Source organism: Bombus bifarius, unplaced genomic scaffold, assembly GCF_011952205.1.
Source record: "Bombus bifarius isolate JDL3187 unplaced genomic scaffold, Bbif_JDL3187 scf7180000009201, whole genome shotgun sequence".
NCBI lineage: Eukaryota > Metazoa > Arthropoda > Insecta > Hymenoptera > Apidae > Bombus > Bombus bifarius.
The window spans coordinates 47,631-69,442 of record NW_022884966.1 but is presented as its reverse complement, the minus strand read 5'-3'; the positions used below and the strand labels follow the sequence as shown (position 1 = coordinate 69,442).

General features: G+C 32.1%; 1 protein-coding gene across 1 annotated transcript; it reads right to left on the bottom strand.

The window, feature by feature from the left end:
- Window positions 1-8,536: 8,536 nt before the first annotated feature.
- On the bottom strand, window positions 8,537-11,005 carry LOC117214557. Its single transcript, XM_033460746.1, has one exon. It carries the CDS (start codon window positions 10,621-10,623, stop codon window positions 9,421-9,423), a length of 1,203 nt encoding a protein of 400 aa, XP_033316637.1. The 5' UTR covers window positions 10,624-11,005; the 3' UTR covers window positions 8,537-9,420.
- Window positions 11,006-21,812: the final 10,807 nt, after the last annotated feature.

Here is a 21,812-nt window from a genome sequence, read left to right as displayed (position 1 = left end):
ACTGTCTCAATTTTATTTATGCAATGACATACTTACTTGCTAGCCTTATTGATACCTAATTATTTTCTAATTATGTTGTGCATTGCTTCCTAAAGAATTTACTCGGGTCTTGTTGCTGGGACACTTGTTTTTTCCGTATTCTAAAGAAGCAAAATATTGTAAATGAATGATACAGTCGGAGTGTATTGTGACAAAAATGAAGCGGGTAATTACATGTTACTAATTACAGTTACTAGCATTAGTATTCGGACACAGCACTATCTCTGTATTTATTGGTTCGTATAAAAGGATATGATTTAAATATAATATAATTTATTCTGCGAGAATATGAATCATTTATTGTATTTTTAAAATATCTTCCTTCTAACACTAATTTTTAATTGCATAATAAAATTTTAACAAAAATTGTCTTATTTTCATAATACAATAATATTTGGACACTTGTTTACGTTTTCAACCTAGGAATTCTTCGAAACAGTTCGAACTGTTAAATAGATTTAGTTTGTATAATTAGCTCCAAAAAAAATGAACATCGGTATTTTTATAATATACCAAATTATCATAAAGGAAAGGGTAAAAGTTGTCGTGAAATTGTAAAATCATAATGTTACTATTAATTATCACAAATATTATTAAAATACGTAAAAAGAAGGACTGCATTGAATTTAAGGAATAAAAAGCATAACCTCTTTTTTGTCAAAAATTTTTTGTACAGTTATATCTTACTGTACAATAATACAAACAAAGATACAGTACAGAGATAGTGTTGTGTTGGAATATTAATGTAAGTAACCGTATATAGGAAAGTTTACAATGTTGACTGATCTTGATATATTTTATCAAAGTCAACGTTCTGAATAATTTCACTTATACATTAATCGCCGCTTGATTTTAGTCTAGAACACATTTCTGACAAAATAGATGCTCGGAAATCCGATACAAAAGGCGGAGTCCGATTTGGAGCATTTCCTGTGTGCTAGTCGACATTAATATGTGAACATCGTGGTATATCTATATTTGTATATTACTTGTACATTATGAAAGTTAGTTTTTACACAATATCAGTAAATAAGTAAATAAATAGATGTATTAAAATTTAAAAATTATATATCCATATTACTTTATTATTTACTATATTAAGATTACTTTTTAAAAGTTAGTTTGCTAATAAATTAAAGAGAAGGTTATAAAGTATCAGTTATGACATAAATTATTACAAAGAATTGTCGAGGAAAGAAAAATTGCTAGAAGAATCCCAAAAACTCTATAACTTTTAAATTAAAGGCAACCGTACAAAAGAGAACGGTATAATTACTGATAGCCAATGAGGCAAACCAGTATTAATATTAAATAGGATAATGCACAAAGTGGATTCAATGGTCAAATAAAAAGTCGAGAAATTAAAAGTAGTCGGGAAAAGTACGTTGGAAAAAGCAAGGAAGAACCTGAAAGGAAGAATTATACTATTAAAAGGGACAGAATACGGAAAGAGGAGAAAGGAAAAATAATGTAACGTCATTATCAAAGGCATTGTTAATGACGAATAAAATTCTTCCTTCATCCGTAATTGTTCAAACTTACGAATACGATTCGAGGATGCAATTTCGTCGGAAGCTTTCTTATCGATCGTAAACTTTGCCTTTAACATTTAAGACAATCTCTTCGTATAAGATCCCTCAATTATCGTTTATATAAAGTGCCCCGTAATACGTGGAGCTCACTTTAAGAATTGACCGAACATTTGAAAAACACTGAAGAAAGTTTACATAAATATATTCTCTGGTCGGTGGGCAAAAGAGTGTAAGTCACATTTTGGGCAAAACCGGATAGGTACGCTACTATATCCTACATTGGCGTCTTTTGCTTGTTGCTTCTATAGTACAAGTTTTCTTTTTTTTTTTATTTATTTAATTCTTTTTATTCACAATTTGTCCAATTTGGACATTTGGTAGAATTGTCTATAGTACAAGTGAATTTTACTTCCTCCCCGCTTTTTTATCTATGATTCTAATAATATATACCAGAAACAAATTTACAAATTTTGGGAAAAATATAAGTCATCATTTTCGAAAAAGGAAAATCCTTTTAAATTGAGTATGATGTATATTTTGTAAGTCTAATGGGATATATAAATATGTTTTCAACTTTCACGTTCAAAGTCTAACACCTGATCTCTTACATCGCGTTTTAAATATTATAAGTGCTTCTTTGCAAAGCTAATAATAATCCCGGCTTATGCTCTTTTCCCTGCCCGTTAAAGATAAGATATTTTCTATTTGTTTTTGTTTGTGACGAAATGAGTTTCATGTTCTGTCATTTGTTATTAAATTTACAATGGCTCATGAAGATACTGGAACATTAATCACAGAAAATTTTTATGAATACATTGTTTGCATTATACGGAACTTTTTCAAATTTCATTAGCATTGTAGCGAGGCACGAGTATCGTGATTATCGCGACAATAAAATTCGAAGATATTTATGAAAGGCACAAAACATTTATTTTAAATATACACTTACAATTACTGAAAAATTAACATATAGCATAAGTAATAGTTGCAAACATACAATATGTACTAAAGATGGTTCCACTAAATATTGTGCTTTATCAATACGGCGAATAATTAATATAATGAATAATTAACTGTTTAAATATTTTGGTAGTCTTTGTAAAGTGTATGCTTTTAATAAATATCTTGAAACTTCTATATACATTTTTAAAACCGTTTCAAATTTTACTAATAGAATCGCGTCTCGTTACAGTATTAATGAGATTTCAAAATGTTTTGTATAACATATACATACAAAGTTTCTAATAGTGTTCGAATACTTTTGTAAGCCATTGTATATTGTATAATCGTCGTTCGACCTTATAATTAAATAAATGGACACGTAGTGGAAACATATATCAATGAAATTTCATTAAATATGACCTATTTATGCAAAAATGAAAGTATTAATTTCAATTACTTATTAAATAATCTATGTACTCTAAGGATATATAATAAATAAAAATATGTAAACCAATATTAGTTCGATTATATTTCTACTTCCATTACCTGTCTACATATCTTTGTCCCAACTGTACATGAAAGTATTTTTGACACGCACATACTATGGTAAAAACGCAGGATGGTAACTCTAGAGGTAACTTCAGCTGGTCGAGCAAAATTCGTGCGCAAAAAACTACTTGAACTCGATTCGCTGGAGAAGTTTTTCAGTACGGTGATCATCTCTATTGGAGTCGATAAAACGTAATGGTTTCCGACCCATCTGACCGCGTATATGCATCATCCATCACTCATTGTCAGCCACGCGCTACTATATATATACAAATATATCAAGCGGACTAAGGATTCGCACTAAGACCTATGGGCAAAGTCCTGATAAATTATCTCGACGACTTGGAGAATGTACCTTTGACCGGTGCTATCTATCTTGAGATTTTGTCAGATGATGTTTCAGGCTGAAGCTTTATATTTCGAAGAAATCTTGTGCCATTATAAGTTACAGATTAAGTTTTTTATGTCACATAATTTGGCCATTGGTAGATTTTATGCGTATAATAAATTTACCGTGTCGTTGTCGTATCTGATGGGTCATGTTACGGTTATATAAAGTAACAGATATAAATCTGTTATTTTTTACGATTATTCTACCACTTTGGAAACTTTTCCATTGCATCTTTATATGAAAAGACAGGTTTTGATTGAAAAAAGAGAACTAAACTGTTTATGTTCTTTCCATTCAAATAATTTTACAGCGACCGAAAAATGCAGGAATTAGGTACTGTAACTTTATCTTCATTGTCTCTTTAACGTCAAAGTAAATATTCGCTTAAACCATAAAAGAAATAGTGGGTTAGATTACGATTACGTAGTAAACATTTGTTATCAAGTTCGGTATATGTTGATAAATTTACCATGTCATCATCTATGGAATACAAATTGGAATAAAAATGATAAATTATTTTTTGTGTAAACTTTGACTAGAAAATGTTGAAAGTTAAAATTACCGCAAGAGGCAGTGCAACAGACAAATAGATGAACGACGCATTAAATCTGTTGTGCAATTCATGAATTATAGCGCAGAACACCGTATTCAATATACACGCAATCATGCTCGTATACTAGACAACGATTTATGAGAAGTACGTAATTCAGCAATACACGACTGGAATTCAAATAAGCATAATCAAAAGCGCGAAGAAGGCGGCGGATAACCATTAAAATTAATAGCTAATACTAAAAATAAATTTTTAACGCGATATATATGACCGCAGATTTTGAACGAAAGTAAAAAAGTACTGAAAAGAAGAAAAGAAAAGGTCACCACCACACAGAATTCACAAGTGGCACTTTTTTTTTTTATTAACGTGGAGGAAATTCGCACGGACACCAGGTCGCTATATTTTCCACTTCTTTTTTCGCGTAGAATCACCCCCTTTCCCCTTGTACCACCAGTTACCAATCACCCTGTATATATGTAACGTTTATTGTCCAAGAAAATATATATTACATATGTATCTTCTCAATAAACAAGGAATTTTTATTAGAAAGTGGTTTTGGCAAAAGTACCGTTATACTACTAAAGGTAGTTTATAATTGAATTCAAGCTGATCAAAAGCGGTACTCTTACACGATACTGTCTTTTCATTCTTCTTCCATTCTGAAAACTTGGTTGCAAAACAGGGCAGATCGGTAGCCTACTTTTGGTTCCTGTGGGGCTAAGGCACTGAGGGAAGGGTGGCGGAGAAGGAATTGGGAAGGTAAGGGGGATGCCATTTAGATTTATTTATAATATTTACATTTATTTTACAAGGAGAGAGATTGAATGTTGCTGACGTTTTGCGGTTCTCTCATTTCTTTTTCCTTTGTGATTTCGATATGCACCAATACTTTTTTGTTTTTTCTGTTTGTCTTTTGTGTCTTTGTGCGGGAGAACCGTATTGTATCCACCTAGTATCTATCTATGGGCTGTCCATTTGAATTTTCTTCGTAAAGTATTGTTTTAATTTCTATTTTTCTTTTTATGTGGTAAATTATGGGTATATTGTTTTGATCTTGGACGTAATATTTCTCATCTAGATATAAGAGCGCTTCTGCAGGGATATAGCCTGTTTTGAGTGTACTTTTGTGGTATAGTTCGTTTGGAAATAGACAACTGAAAATTAAGTTATTTTTTTTATCTTTGCAGCTTGAGCGAAGTGATTTCTTACCAGTTTTAGGATGTGATAATCGATGCAGTGTATGTTGGCTAAATCCTCGAGCTTTTTATTTTTAACGTATTTTTTGAAATCACTATGTTCGGATCTATATGTACTCAGACAAGCCCTGATGCAATTTATTTCAAATATTCGGATTTTTTCCATTAACGACGCTGTTCTTTTATACCAGATCGGACAGCCGTAAGTTATGATCAGTCTAATTAGTGTTTAGTAACAAAGGATTTTTACACTGTTGTTCAGATGTTTGGATACGAGAACGAGTGCTCCCAACGTTGTATGAGCGTTGATCGAGGTATCTAGTTTTATTATTTAATATTATAATACAGAACATTTTTAGTAAATAATGATGATCTAAAATAAAATATACTATTTATTATTTGAAATACGTAATAATTTATCCAGTCCCGTTGATACCAGCCTGTTGAGGATGACATTCCTTGTTCCACTTATCAAAACCTTATCTTTCAACTAAAATACCTCTGGATGTTCTTCAGGTATAGCTTAACACGTTGACTGTAGCAATACTCACAAATATCCGATTCTTTCTGATCGCAACTGCTTTTTTTTTTATAGAATAGTGATAAGATCGTTAACGTATTAACGAATATATTCTTTCTCCAAAAGTGCATTTTTTTGCACCGTATTTTGCTGAAAAACATTATATAATACACACAGTATTATTCATACTTGCGGCTATTGTGGATTCTCCGTCCATCACGTTGTGTATCACATGGCGAGCAATATATTAACTATTAAGACAGATCGCAGAATTAGGTCAACAGGGATCATATCTTGCACATCCAGTCGTAGCCACCTTCAGTTGTAGCCTGCAAGAAAAATGCCACATTTTTTATAACGAATTTGCGATTAGAAACTAGCCGACAACATACAGTTGTAATCGAAAACATGTTCAAAATTGAATCTTGCATATTATTAATTTTATATTAAATACTTTCCATCATGTTAGTAACAATAATTATTTTGAAACATATAGTAAAGTAAAATTCCGTTTTCTAAAATATAATAAAATTCTAATAAAATAATGAAACTTTCTTTCGCCCATCATTGTAATTAGAATTTTCGAGAGCAATGTATAATATAATTATACTTACAATAAATGTTGTAATGGTCACATTTCAACTATCATGAATTTACCGCCAGTACTTACGTTTCTGATGGACGGAACTCTGTGCCATAAACTCCTGCATTTGATAAGGAGAAGTCAGAATACAATACAGAATACAATAGAGCCTCCATTAGCCGGAATCCGATTATCAACGATTTTAATTAACTGGTATCTTGGTTATCCCGCCTTTCAATTATCCGACGTAGAAGTGATACAAGCTATAATTGTATTTTCAGTTTGTTCATCTTCTTCTAAATCATTCTGAAGCCAAAATTTGTTATTGTACTTTATGGGTGTAGTCGAGAGTTTATACTCTAGTCAGTATCATAACTGACGATGTAGCTGATTGTAATGTTGGCGCAACATCTAACTGTAATATCAAGTATGATAATCCAGATCGCTAAAACAGCATCAAAACTCTTCAGATCATTTCTCCTTTTTAAAATGAGGGTATATAGTAATGTAAAGTTATTTATATAGTAACTTATTTATTTAACAGATTTATTTACAATGATTGATACAGAAAACTATAATTTTTAACTTAGAGCTATTTCTTAATGTAGTAGTGTAATACAACTAAAACAATTAAATTGGTACAACTAGCCAATTTCTGAGTGATAACTAACAACTCAACTCGCAAGTAACAACTGACGACTCGTAACTAATTCCCAAGTAACTTTCTGGCTCGTCAGCACTTTCACTTTCTATCTGCATTTGCCGAATGTCCAGCTGGACAAATTGTAAAGCAAAAATTAAATAATACAAAAAAACTTTCTATCTGCACTATAGTTCGTGCTCCTAACAAATGATTCTTTTTTATAATTATTCCACGATACTAGATTTGTGTCGCGTAACATTCTCAAATTCAATGTTAAACTTTTCGCGGAATAATAAATTCGTATATTACGAAACAGCATTCATCTTTAACATAACAACGAAGGAATAAAAAAATATTATGCAATTTAAGCCAAGAGAGAGAGAGAGAGAGAGAGAGAGATATTATACAGAATGTGTCACCCAATTGGGAGGGATTATATCTCCAATTTGGTGAGAGATATGAAAAAAATTGTCCAGAGAAGAATTGAATGATACCATAATGTCTATTTTCGTACGACCTGGTGCTCCACAAAAAAGTAAATCTAGTTTTTTTTAAACAGAATTACATACTTTTTTATCCGCATCACTTTGTCGTTCCGCGTGTTAAAATATTACAGTACAATTTTTAAAAAACAATATTGCATTAGATGTCTCCATTTTGATAAACCATGTACTGTATTAAAGATGTTCCAACGTTCCACCTTCACATAGTAAGCATTTCATACATTGTTTCTTTATATTTTTCTTAACGAAATTGAATTAATATGGTCACCATTTGTATTTGAATAATGTAGTTAGTTTAATTCATTTCTTCTAGTTTTTACTTTGTTACGTTCGACATGAGCGCGTTCGCCAGGAATGCTGGTTACGTGTTAAAATGTTTAGATGCGTCCTAAGTGTCACTCGTGCGATGTAACAAGATCGTATTTATCGTCCGGACTGTTCGAAATTTGATTTTTGTCGCACCACACGCATACTACACATTGAACGGATCCCCGGTCACTCGAGGGCATCGCATTTTTCTCTTTCTATCAGCGAGACTAATACTAATGCAACAATGAAACTCTTTTATTTTGAATTTTTTCTTAATAAAAATGTCACTAACACATTAATGAGGTTTTCATGATTAATATGAGACCAAACACGACATTGTTATAAAATTGGGCAATGTCTGTGCATAATTGCACGATCCTCATCCACACTGCGGGATAATTTTCGAGGGAAGGTTTTCCTGACACGCTGCGAATCTTGACAGCTCGCCGCGATCGAGTAGTGTAACATGATCCAATGTTAGATATCGCGGAGACAATGTATCTAGGTACTAATTTGGAAGTAAAACTTTTTTATTTTTGACATTTTTAAAATTAATCTTTTACTGACATATGATCTTTCTGATTAAAATGAGGCAGGACACGACATAATTTAAATTATACTTATTTATTGATATATATCATTAGAATTTTATCATTTATTGATACGATTATCATGTATTAAGTAACCAAATATGATGCAAATTATATCGTGTTTGGTGTCACTTTCATCAGAAAAATTTAAGAAAAATTTTGTTGTCAAAAGTTTCATTGTTCACAAATGAAAAATAAAAAAGTTTGATTTTCGAGTTAAAGATATCAGCTTATCGCGCGCCTTTAATATTTGCTGAACACTTTGATTTTCAGTGCCTCTTTCTCATTCACTCGCATTGTCGTTTATTTCGTTCGGCATGTCTAAGATGTCAGTTTTAAGGAATAGAATCGTTTCTATCTCCGCATAATTGCAATACTTCCGATTTTTGTGCAATTATCGAATGTTTCCTGTACTTATGTATAAAAGTTGCTATAAAATATTATATAACAATATCAAGTTTGGTCTCATTTTAATCAGGGTCACTCGGTCCATACGACCGATAAAAATGAAACCACTCAAGTCGATACCGGTGACAATGCTGCAATAGTAACGATTACTGCGCAAGTAATGATTTTAACGAAAGATGTTTCAAATAAAAGTTGAATGGTATTATCACGTAGGAGCCACAAGAAATCACGAAACTGACAGATTTGCTTACCTGTGTTGATAAAACATATTGGTGTGGACTTTCCTTCGATGTATTGAGTTGAAGTTAGAGTTTGAGCTGGTCCCATCTTGTTGTTAATGTTCTGGAATGGTAATATAAATTCGTCTATGGCTAGTTTATCGTTAGTGACGTTGTATTGATATTTTGTAAGGGATAGAAGTCCGATTATTCCATCCTCGATTAGGTGAAAGTTGTTAGGGACTACGTGGAATTGGTGATTTTTCTTGAGCATGGTTAAATTGCAAATTTTGTCGGTGGTGTGTTTATCATTTCCCATTAGGAAAATCTTTGGGCTAGAGGTTTGGACATTCAGCGAAGCCTTTTCTTTTATAAGGTTTATTCCTGCTCCGGTATCAATGAGAAATCTGGCTCTTCCTCCGTCTCTTTGTTGCAATACGATTAATAATAATCTTCCGGTAGTGAAGCAGTTGACTCTCGGTACGTTTCTTCTGGATTCTCCGTTTGGTTTACTCGAGGTGGGATCTTTCCTTGGTTGGCGAATGGAGAATTTCGAGAGTGACAGATCTCGACTGTGTGTTCGATTCGTGAACACTTGAAACATTTTAGTTTCACGCGGTCACCTGATGGTTGGCTGAAAGCTTGTGGTTGTGGATCGGTAGTGTTTCGTTTGGATACGGGCGTAGTGTTATCAAATTGATTCTTTGGGCGGTTGACAACACGATTTGCTTCTCGTAACCATTGTTCTCTGTCGGCTGCTAGTTGTTGGGCGAGGTTCAGGTTTTTCGGATCGCTAGCTAATAACAGCTGTCCTATTTCGTATCGTAAATTGAGCAAATATGTCTTTACTGCTTCGCGTTCTTCAATATCCAAAGCTACGCGTCGTTCAGTCGGCTCGCGGTTTTCGTGTTGAACTGCATAATTTAACTCATTGAGCTGTCGTCGAAATCTGGAGTTGAAAGATTGTACGCTTTCTGTTGTTCCTTGTTTTAAATTTTTCAATTTGTTCCTGCAGTAACTGCTAGTGGTTGGTACTAATACGTATTGTCTTAGACATGAATATAAGTCTTCGAACGAGTTAATCTTCAGGTATCGTATATTTCTCTTCGCGTTGTCGGTTATCTTTTCGACGAGTATAAGGTCTAATAGTATATCCTTATCACTTGCCTTGCACCTGGCTCGTGCTTTGCGGATTGATAGGATAAAGTCTTCAACACCTACGTCGTCTCGACCCCGTAGTGTCTCAACAGTACGTATGACTTTTTCTGCTCGGAGGCCTCGTTCTTCGTCGCAGTCATTTCTTGGTCTAATTGTAACGTTACTAGTCGTAGTTCGTGGTCTTTGTAAAGCGTTTGGTCCGCCAGTTTTGTCATGTGTTACGTTATCGGCAGCGGTTTCTAAATGGGTTCTCATTTGTGGCTGGTTGGTTTCGGTGTCGTATTTCAGTTCCATAATTTTTGTAAGATTACGTATTTCTTTGCCGCAGTTTCTATAGTTAGTTTCCATAAATTCTTTTATATTTGCAATGTTTTGATCGTTACTATCTCTAAAGCTTCTGAACTCGTGAGTTAGGCTTTGAAATTGTTCAATCAAAGTAGCAATTAGTTCGTTTTGCTTTGCGATACTCTTGTCAGTTGGATTCATGTTGAGAGATACGATACTTTCAGCAGGAGAAGAGTCGTTATCTTCAGAACTTATTTCGGCTCTACTGTTTCGATAATGTACGACAGCCAACTTACCGAGACTCCTTGTGGATCCTTTTTTCGATCAAGAAGGTGACCGTGGTCCTTCGCTGTAGAATCCATCGAGTTCCCGTTGAAGTTTCCTCTTGATGCGTTGAATGGATCCTGCCAGAGATCGCCAATTTTGTCACGTATAAGATATAAGAAATCACGAAATTGACAGATCACCGGTGATCTCGCGCCGTAGTTCGAGCGTTTCACAAATAAGGTAATGTAGGATCCTTACTACAATTAGTTTATTCATAGTAAATGGATTAAATAGATGTTGGTTAAACAGGAAACTATGGTCGTTTATACAATATACTATACTATATACAATATACTATATACAATAACGTACTATAATTTAGACAGCTAAATAGTTAATTTGCAACTCTCGTCACCACGGATCCAACGCTCTCCCTCGCGCGGACCACACTCTTTCGATAACGCTAGCAACACTATCTTCGTTTCTTCTCGATTCTCACTCTCTGGCTTCTTAACTCACACTCTCTGATTTCTCAACTAACACTGACTTTGTCCCTTAGCATCCCTTTATCTTTTGTCTTAGCCCCACCACGCACGTGTTCCGCAACCGCTTGTCACGTAAACTTGTCACTCAGATTATAAAAACAAGAAGGTTGAGCCGTAATACAACTATTAACTTTCTTTTTATTACACTTTACTATGCACTTAATAGCCACAATTGAGTATACACTGAATTGACACGTATAAATTACACTTTACTCTAACAACTTTATATAAATTAAGTAGGCGACTGATCTAAGGGTAGTAACCGGGTAAAGAGACTGTTCTGGGTAACCGGGTGACTGTTCGAAAGATGAAAAATCAATAAAGTTTAGCGACGATGTTGTGGCGGAGGAAAGCTAGTGATGGGTGGGTCTAAGGAGACGAAAAGAGCTGATTTGTTAAGGACAAGTTTTCATTAGGAGAGTGAGGGAAATAGACTTCGCTGTCAATTGGCTAATTTTCTAGGTTGGTGGGTGAGGAAGGGTGCTAATCGCCCCTGAGAGAAAGTTGTTAATGAAAGATACCGAATGTGAGAAAAACTAACTTTCCCGTATCTTCCCGTAGTAGACAAAAATGTAAAGAACTCTCGAAATAAAAGATGCTTGTTTGGTCTGAAGGATCTTAACCGTGAAAATGCCAAGATTTATGGTTGGTCCTTAAGAATATTGATGGTACACAGCAAGGATGTGTAGACATCTCTGGTTGCCATCTTGCCCTCGGTGCGTGGCCTGGTCTCTAATGTGGATTGGAATGTGGTTGATGTTACAATACTATAGTAAAAATCCGGACTTTAGATATAATAGTAAAATTTATTGTACGAATCCAACAGAGTAACGATTCAGAGTGTTATAACAAAAAAGGTGCTGAATGCTGATTTGGAAGGGTTCTTATACTAAAGTTTGGTCCCTCTGGAGGGGCTATCGTGAGGTGTATATCAGACGCGGCTATTCTGTTACTATCTGATTATTGTTTTGATGGCTGTGGTATGCAGCATGTTTTGTCTACCGTATCACTGTTTCTGAGCGTATGACAGTATCGAAGGAGGTATAATTTTATGTGATCATATGTTTTGTAGGATATAGGATGTAGGATAGAGGACATATGGAGATCAACTTTGCTTTTTTAAATGACATTATATATTCTTTTTTACATATGTGGATTCTTTGGAATATTCTGCGTCAACAGGTTTAAGGAACGATATTAAAGAAATTAACAATTCATTAAATATTTTAAATTGGTACCTTCTTTCTCCTCCACTGAATTATTGAATAATTTCTAGTTTACTTCTATTTTATTTAGACGTACATGCAACAACGGTTAGGATAATTTATTCATCATCTTACTAAACAGCATATTAAATATATTGCAGCTTTTTCGAGGGCAGCGCAAAATTAAAAATACTGCTGAACTGTGGTTTATTTCCATTTCTAATTGTATAACATCGGTAACTGTAACGACTATATCTTCAATTTGTGACAAGTTTTATGTACGCATAATTTCATTCATTTGCGCGCTATTTTAATACATTGGGCGTAATTTGTATCCGCACGAATACAAGCAACGTTTTTTAATTTGATCGCTACTAAAACATGTACTTGAATGATTCCGTGTTACAATATATTGCAATGTAATGCGATCAAATATTAAATTGTTGAGTGATACATTGAAAAGGTTGCAATATATTTAATATGCTGTTTAGAAAGCGAATAAATGATTCTAACCGTTGTTGCATGTGTCTAAATAAGATATAAATAAAATACAAAATATTCTGTACTTCTTAAAATATTTCTGAGTCGGAAATATTTTCCTTTTCACATTTTTTAACGTAACGATCAATATTACACTACCAAATTAAATAAAATTATTTTTATTGCCATTGAAAAGGCGGCTATTTATTTCGATTTATTTCTTATTTATTCCAATTCTTAATTCCTATTAATAAATAAAAGATTGTTTGGGCTGTGCAGCCTCACATGTACATAAGAAACAAACCTGTTGCATTGGACCACCGACATTATGCTTTGAACAGTGATACAGAAGGATATTTTTATAACTTAATAGCATGTTACATTTGCAATAAAAGTAGATTTATGTCCGAATTCGCAGAACAAAGTTTCTTGTGACGGAATCGCTAGTTGAATCTTATATTGAGAAATACGACCGTCGAACAGTTTGCTTATACAAATTATTCAAGCAACACTTACCCAGGCTGTTGATTTGAATGCAATATACAAAGAAGCGATTAATAACGAGTGTTCGAAAGGTCCAGTTATGATTTATGCCGATAAAACCAAGTAGATTCATACGAAGACTTGCGTTGTCGTCCGTCGAATATTGCGGAAAATTTTGCGTTCCGCATTTTCCTTACCCGTTGAGAAAAGCACTACTGTGACCCATCAGCGAATGAGAGAAGAGAGAAATTGAAGGAGAGACGAAAGTGGCGTCATGTAAGCTGGTTGATTATCGATGATATATCATTGGTATCTTACGAGAACTTGCGACTAATTCATTTAAGAACCTAAAATTTATTTGGTGACATAAATGTATTTCTTTTTAATAACATCATGCAACTATACTCAGTGTTGGTGTTTCGTGTAATCACAGTGATGTGCCGTAAAAATTAATTTACGACATCAATTTTTATGCTGCAAACTCATCGTTAATATGAGGCAAACGGGCGATACAAAGTTTATCGACCTATTAAATAATTCACGCTTTTGTGACGATACAACTTCTCAACTAGGAATACTATACGAGAGAAGGCGAGTTGCCCTAACCGCAGAGCTTGAGGATAGTGCAACGGTAAGTACATTCTCGACAGAAAAATTAGTGGACAGATATAACGCAAAAATATTCGATGAATTAACGAAATCACGTCGTATGTACATTATTAATTCAGTACACTGGCTACTATGGCAGCAGATGGCTACGTTCCAATATCTCTGGTAGTAGCAACATTTCAGGCAACGAAAGGTTATAGGTTACCCATTATCCTAAGTTGGGCAGTAACCGCATATGCATTAGAAGGGACTACGCTAAACAGGGCTATAATTGATCTTGGTAAAAAGAATATTGCATAGGATCAGTGTGAAAAGTTTAGATATGCGAATATACTTTACCTTTGAAGTAACCGCGTAAAAAGGAGATTTAGGTTGAAAGATTCGTGATACGATTGTAGGATTACAACATACTGCTATTAGGAATACTACTTATGGATTACATTTATACAATACAAATCAAGTATTGTTGGGAGTATATGTAGGTACGTAATTAACAATGAGTAAGCATGCATACACTGAGACTTTTTAATATTCTTTATTTTTCCATACAACCATTCGTAGTTTCTTCGAAAAACGTATGAACGCAATACAACAGTGCTACGAAATCTTGACTACCAAATATTTGAATAATCCCTGAGCACGCGTTCTCTCCTCCTTTTTTTTATTTCCTTCGTGAATTCATTTCCCAATATCGACAAAGGTTACAATCGAGGTGGAAGAAATAAATGTGTCCATAAATTAACTCGGTTAATATCATATTAACATTACGCTTTTGCACAACATTCGAATGAACGTGGAATATATTGATAATGCACGCTATCATCTCTGTCGTTAAATACAGTGGCTGCAAAAGGTATATTTACATAGCCGTATTTTCGGATTCCATTTCCATAATATCATATTTTTGTAATCATATAAGTACTACTAAATGATACGAAATTTATTATAATTGGATGTAATTAATAGATATATAAAAGCAATAATAAAAGCAGTGGTGTACAAACACATTTAATCACTATACGTTGGAAATATCGACGATTTAAATAGAGAGTTCAGTATTCAGTGTATTTCATTGAAATACGTTGTCAAGGCAAAGATTTTGAACAATTTTCCCTATACGCGTTAGTGTCGATTGACCATATTTTTCAAGATACTCGCAAGAAACTTCAGTCCAATTTACATTACTTGTATATTTCTCAACCTAAGTCATTTTCAATGATCATGTCTACTCACAATAAAATAGAGAAATCAATGAATTAAATTTGGTTTAGATAATTATTCGCTAACCTTATCGATTAGATAACGCTACTGCGAAATAAATTAAAGTATTAAATGATAAGACAGATATAATTCATATTAAGCTTTATATTACATTATCATTATTCGAAATTGGAAACACTCCAGCCATGATATTGAAAGATGCAACTATTCGATTATCAAAATCATACTGTTGTCGAAACAGAAACTTTGCGAATATCTCGAAAATTAAAGCCGAGTGATGGTAATATGTTGACCTTGACAATACATTCCAAGATCATTGAAATCGGCGAGGTAGACCGCTTCATAAATAATGATATTTGATTCAATCACAATGCGTCATCTTGTGGAGTATTTGAGCTATTCCTAAATTTACAGGAATATATCATCTATACTATCAACTGGTCGTTTTGGAAGAATAAGATAGTTTGTAAAGTTCGCTTATTAGGGCGCGGTCGAACAACATATACGAGGAGTGGCCAAAAAATAAGAATAAGATATAGAATAACATTTTTTCGTCCGAGCCTGAGTTTTCGAGAAGATTGAGTTGGAAAATTTATCAAGTATATTTTAATTATGGTTAATTTCGAGCTGGACAGGGTTAAATAATCGGCAGGAGGATATTCTACGCGTGAAAATAAGCTTAAAAGGTAGAATAACATTTTTTCAGAAGACGCTTTGTTTCCGATGGAAATAAATTTCAAAATTTGTCATGCGGGTGTTCTAACAATAAGTCAATTCTTAGCTAAACACATTCAAACTCTATTGTCCTGAAAACTGAAGTCTTAAGCGGAAATATTTCATTCTATATTTTCTACTTATTTTCGTACCTAGAATAACATCCTATTAATTGTTTTCTTATATCCAGTTGGTAATTAGCCCAGTTTAAGTACACTGAACAAATTTTTAAACGGTTTTCTTGAAAACTAAGCGATGTATGAAAACATCTTATTTTATATTTTCTTTTTACTTTTTTATAGGGAATCATTTCACGCCCGTTTCTAGAAGAAAGCGGTGAAATAGTTAAACACGCCTACAATGTGCTATACACATATAACTCTGTATAAGGTTAAAAAGTAAAAGGACGATAAAAGTTGGCTAAGATGATAGACGAAATAGACATTATCCAAGGGAGAGTTAGGTATTATTCGACTTTTTCGAATAAGTATTTATCCAACATAATTATCCGAATCAATTTCCTTTAATAGAGCAATTCATCCGAACTATATTTACGTATTATTTTTTAGAGGCCTGAAAATCATAGTGGTGTAAGTTAGTCCACCACTAGTCTTCGCAAAATAATGGTTTGGATCTACTATTACAACAAATTTGTTATATTCTTTCAAGTTATGAAAACGTATAGTGGAAGAGAATAAAGTTATTTAATCGTAAAACATAGTTACTTGTGAAAATAAGGGGATGATACATTTACAGGTTGAAATACATGACTAAATTTAAATTCTCGAAATCTTGATCTATACAGCGAGTAACAGAAGCATTCGTGTTAAAATTATACATGTAATAATTGTGCAAATAATCATTTGTTATATTATAAAAATGAAAATGGAACTTAACATTTTAAGAATTGTATTTTATACAAAATATCCATCGTAGATTGAAAGTATTTTTATAACAGAAATCATAATAATTTCTTGGTTTATATATTTTTATCAATGAGATCCTAAATATCGTTCTTCTTATCTTCGTATAGTGGAAATTCTTCGTATTAATAATTATTCGGAAGAAGCATAAATCGCATCATTATCAAAAATATATCGTCTAAAATGGCACAACTTAAAATATGAACAGAAGGTTAACAATCGTGATACACTTTGCATCATCACCTAGAGTGTGCTCCTTATTTTAATGTTCTTTTTATCACTCGTTTTTAGCCACAAAAATTGAATACGTATTTAGATTTATTTACCAAATGTAGCATACTGAATCTATATCTACTATATCCAACCGAAATCTAAAGAAACGACGTAATGCTAGATAATATAATTTTTAAAGTAAAAAATTATATCAACACGGACGCGTTAGACCATCCAATAAGTTTATACCTTGAATAGACATTTATTTAGATCTTTAAATTCTACAAAAAGTGAAATCATCCCTCGCTCCATAATACTTTTCTATTCTTTTAGCAAAGATATGCCATCATTACAAAATCTCTTTGTTTTTTCATAAAAGTTTCTTTTAATTTTGTCTTTGTCTTAAATGTAACTAATTTGTAGGATCAAATCATTACCTTTTTAAAACCGATCAAGTCACAAAAAACAATAATCAAGATATACCTCAAACGCGGTACGACGCTTTCAATTTTATATATCGTTAATAATAATTTATTTGTTCAGAAAGATCGAAGAGAATTTACAATATTATTGTCGATATCATTGCTCGTATTTCAGTTATTTCTATAAACTGGAAACTATAAATCTGATCGTTAAAAATTATTCATTCCAACTACTTATTTTTGTTTTCCAAAGTCTAAAGTCTTATTTAAAGTAGAAAAAACAGCATCATAATCACTGTCGAGCATCATAATAAAATTATCAAGATAAAAGAACAAAATTTTGTGTTTCTGCAACATTCTTATAGCGATAACACAAAAAATGCGATTTTTTAGTTTTGTCACTACTGAAGCAAGTTTGCGATATGTATATTGGTACTTTGTTCATTCACAATGTGATAAAAATAAACATTTTGTCATTTGTCCGAATGAATTATCATAGAAATAAGTTTTTATGTGGTGATAAATACTTATACGAATAAATTCTTATTCGATTGGGTATTTATTTCTTAGTTGCAAATAGAACTTTATTCTTTATTCTTATCCGTTATCTGTTATCGGGATAAAAATTTACCTAATACTGATTCGAGGATAAGCTTTTCTTTTCTACAAGTATGTTGACCGTTTCTTTCAAAAACGACGTATATTGGATAGGATTTTATACATTATCCAGGGTTTATAATAATGCAATGTTAATTTTTCATATTCTTTACTGTTCGTGATAATAGATAACGATTTATACTAGAAACTTGTAGCTTTTTTTATTGTTAAGTTTTTTAAGAGTCTGCTGGTTCCATGAGAAAAATATGAAATATTGCTTTTAATTATTAACTTATCATTAGTTTATAAGCTTTAATCAAATGAAATATTAGATCATCCTACGTAGTCGTTGTTTATCAGATGAAAATAAAAAATTACCTGTTCGTAATCGATCGGTGATAAATCTTTCCGTACTTTCCTATTAAGATTTTGATTCCAATTTATTAAAACTCCGATAATAAGAACTCCCATTGTCTCAATCTGAACTCTAGTGGTGATACTGTACTTTAATAATAATGTAAATGGTACTAAATAAAACATGTGTGTAATCGCATGTTAGTGACAACGCATCTTTGTGTCGATATAATGCTATTAACTTATAATGCTATATAGTGTTATATAATAATATATAATATGATAATTTATAAATGATTTAAATATAAATAATTAATATTATGATGAGGCAAAATTTTCTATCGTAATACTACACACACGTCTGGGTGTTAATATTTGACAGAAATACAAAATTTAATGATTTTATTTATATTCTTCAGCTTTTCCAAAAATTTGTTTGTTCGGCACTAATACTTTTTAGGCATAAATAAGTTCGTAAATTGTTGTAGGAAATGCTATAACAGATCGATTACTGTGTTAAGAAATGTATGGTTTCACTCAAAAGAATAAAGTTGATACTTGTTCGGTTTCATTAATTCACGAAAATTCAAACTGGTACGAGGTTTACGACACGGTCGGAGACGATTGTTTATTTTTGAGAGAAATGGCACTAAACTTTAAAGTAATTTCGACAAACAGCATATATTTCCAAATTTTGTATTTTCGCCTTTCTTTGCCTCGACAGAAAATTGGGAAATGCCGTGACAAATCTCACCACTGAAATCCATTTGCAACAGTATTTCATGATCAAAAACCCCTATGAGGTGTCAATATGCCACTGTCTAAAGTTGAGTGAATACGCGAGATAGTTCGCTAATGGCAAACGACCCGGCGTTGCATTGGAAAAGAATAGAGACTCTGTTTAAAGTGACTGGCCACGTACCGAATGACTGCATGGCACTTAGCTCAGAGCCTCGAAACAGCAAAGTTATCTCGCATGTGTCAGAAAAAACAAGTAGTAAATAGTAATCTGTCAACATCACAGAAATCGTTATAATTTCTTAAGATTTTCATATTTTTGGAACAGTTTTTAATGATTATTAAACAATAATTTCATTAACAGTAGAAAACATTCTTTGAAAAATAAAATTTGCCGCTTAAAGAGTGTCATAAGTCGTTGAAATGCGTGTATCGTCCATTTCGGAGCTTCGAATGGTCGATAAATTTAAAATGCATTGTTAACAAAGCGTTGCCGAGAATAGAATGGGGACGAAATCAAGCACCGATTTGTATTCACCGTAAAAAGCACATGTATCATTCATGAAGGGACATTAAGCTAACCGAATATGTAAAATGAATGTACAAAATGCATTCGATGTAAGCAAAGAAACTTTTATATCAAACTTTTGCACAGATTTCTGTTAATACTCAAGTGTTTAAACGATGCTGCATTTCATTGTGTTTGTAATACATATTATTGTGTATGTATAGCATGATAGCATTTAGGTATGCAAACTCATATTCTTATGAATATAGTTAAAAGAAATGAAACCTGGCTAGAGAATTGTGTTACTAAATATCATAGTATGTATTTTATTTTAGGTATTTTATATATTTGTGCATGTCATGTGCGTTCTGTATATTTTCCAGACCTTGAATATAAATGCATAAAAATTGGCAGTATACTGATAAATATTTGAGACTTTTGATGAACAAAACATCAAATTTCAACAAAATATCATTACGAAATATAATCTTTATTGCAAAAAGAAGCTGTAATTAAACCGTGAACGTTGCACATAATATATACAAATATATAATATATTCAAAGTATAGTATTCATTATAATATTTGATAGATGATATAAATCTCTGGTTAGATTCTATCTTTTAAATTGTGTTCATAGAAATATGAATTTGTATGAACATACGCATTTTCACTAGCTATCATATGACCAATAACTGAAATATATCCAAACTGAATGATGTTATAATTATTTATATTAAACAATTGATAAATAGTTTATAAATTACAATACTGTATATGCAATTATCTTTGAATTAGTTGAAATTTTCTCATTCTAAAAAGATATAAAACGTATGTTACAAATGTATTCAAATTAATAAAATAATTTTATAAGTGTCGCAGAACTATACATATAATGAATAAACTTCAAATAATTACAAGGAATCTTACAAGGAGAGCTTGTTAGAATGATAAGTTCTTGAGTTTCTTTCGTCACAAATTCCCATAACAATAATCACGGAAAACGTATTTAATGCACCTATTTAATTTTCTTTACAGATGTTTTGCTTTATTCGCTTAAAATTTGAAACACAAAAGTAATAAATGACTAAACAATTTTATTTTCATTTTTTCAATATGAAATGTCTACCAATATATATTGTTCAATCTATATAAAATTTTCCTGTGTTCATAAGAGAAAACAATCAGTTACAGTCTTTTATACGGATGGAAAATGATATTATCTTCAACGTACAATGGATTTTAGGTATGTCATTACTCAAAAGTAGGTGAATGCTTGCATATTCTTGACGAAACGTAATTTAGTTACGAAACTACAAATAGAAAACTCAAGAATGAATTTCCTGTATATCAGAAGATAGTGGAATATTATGATACGATAAAATTTATGTTTAAGAGGTAAATACATAAGAAGAATATTGACATGTGTAAGTGTCAAGTGTTATGCATACAATAGTTTTGTTATTTATTTAGCAATTTATTATTCTCAGGTTGTTTGAGTTATAAATAAGGTAAAGAAGATTTTTCCAAGTTGACAGAAAGATTATTCTGATTAATTCGAGCAATACTATTCAAAACTGATCGACATTTCAACGAATCGTACATTTAATTTTAACATGCTACTGATAAGGTTTTAAATAAACAATTAAAATTTTATATAATATATATCTCTTGATTCCACGAAAAGATAGTATTACAAATAATAATATTCTTGTATCGTTAATACAAATCGATCAAATTCTTCATATGTTACTTAAGACCGACAATGTACATGTAAGTTTTTTTTATAATTATCATTTGTTGAAAAACTATTGTTTTTCAATTTAAAAAGAACGACAAATTTGTAAAGTTTACGTAAAACGAAATTTTCAAATCGAAATATAGTTGACTTGGCGCAGTGAGTCATTGAGTGACAGAATGATTCAGACGCTAACGCTATTTATAGAATACTGATAAAGGGTGATAGATGTCATCATTTGGCTGAATTATTTGTCTCATTATTTTTTCTGTACTGTGTTGTCTATGGTTACGGTTTCAAATAAAAAAGTGAAAATTGCAAGAAATGCTATAGTGTATCAAACGTCTGATTATAGTACAAAAATATTAGGTTGT

Excerpts from the sequence above, each read along its gene's own strand:
- LOC117214557 (XM_033460746.1), bottom strand. The coding sequence starts at position 10,623 with ATGAATCCAACTGACAAGAGTATCGCAAAGCAAAACGAACTAATTGCT.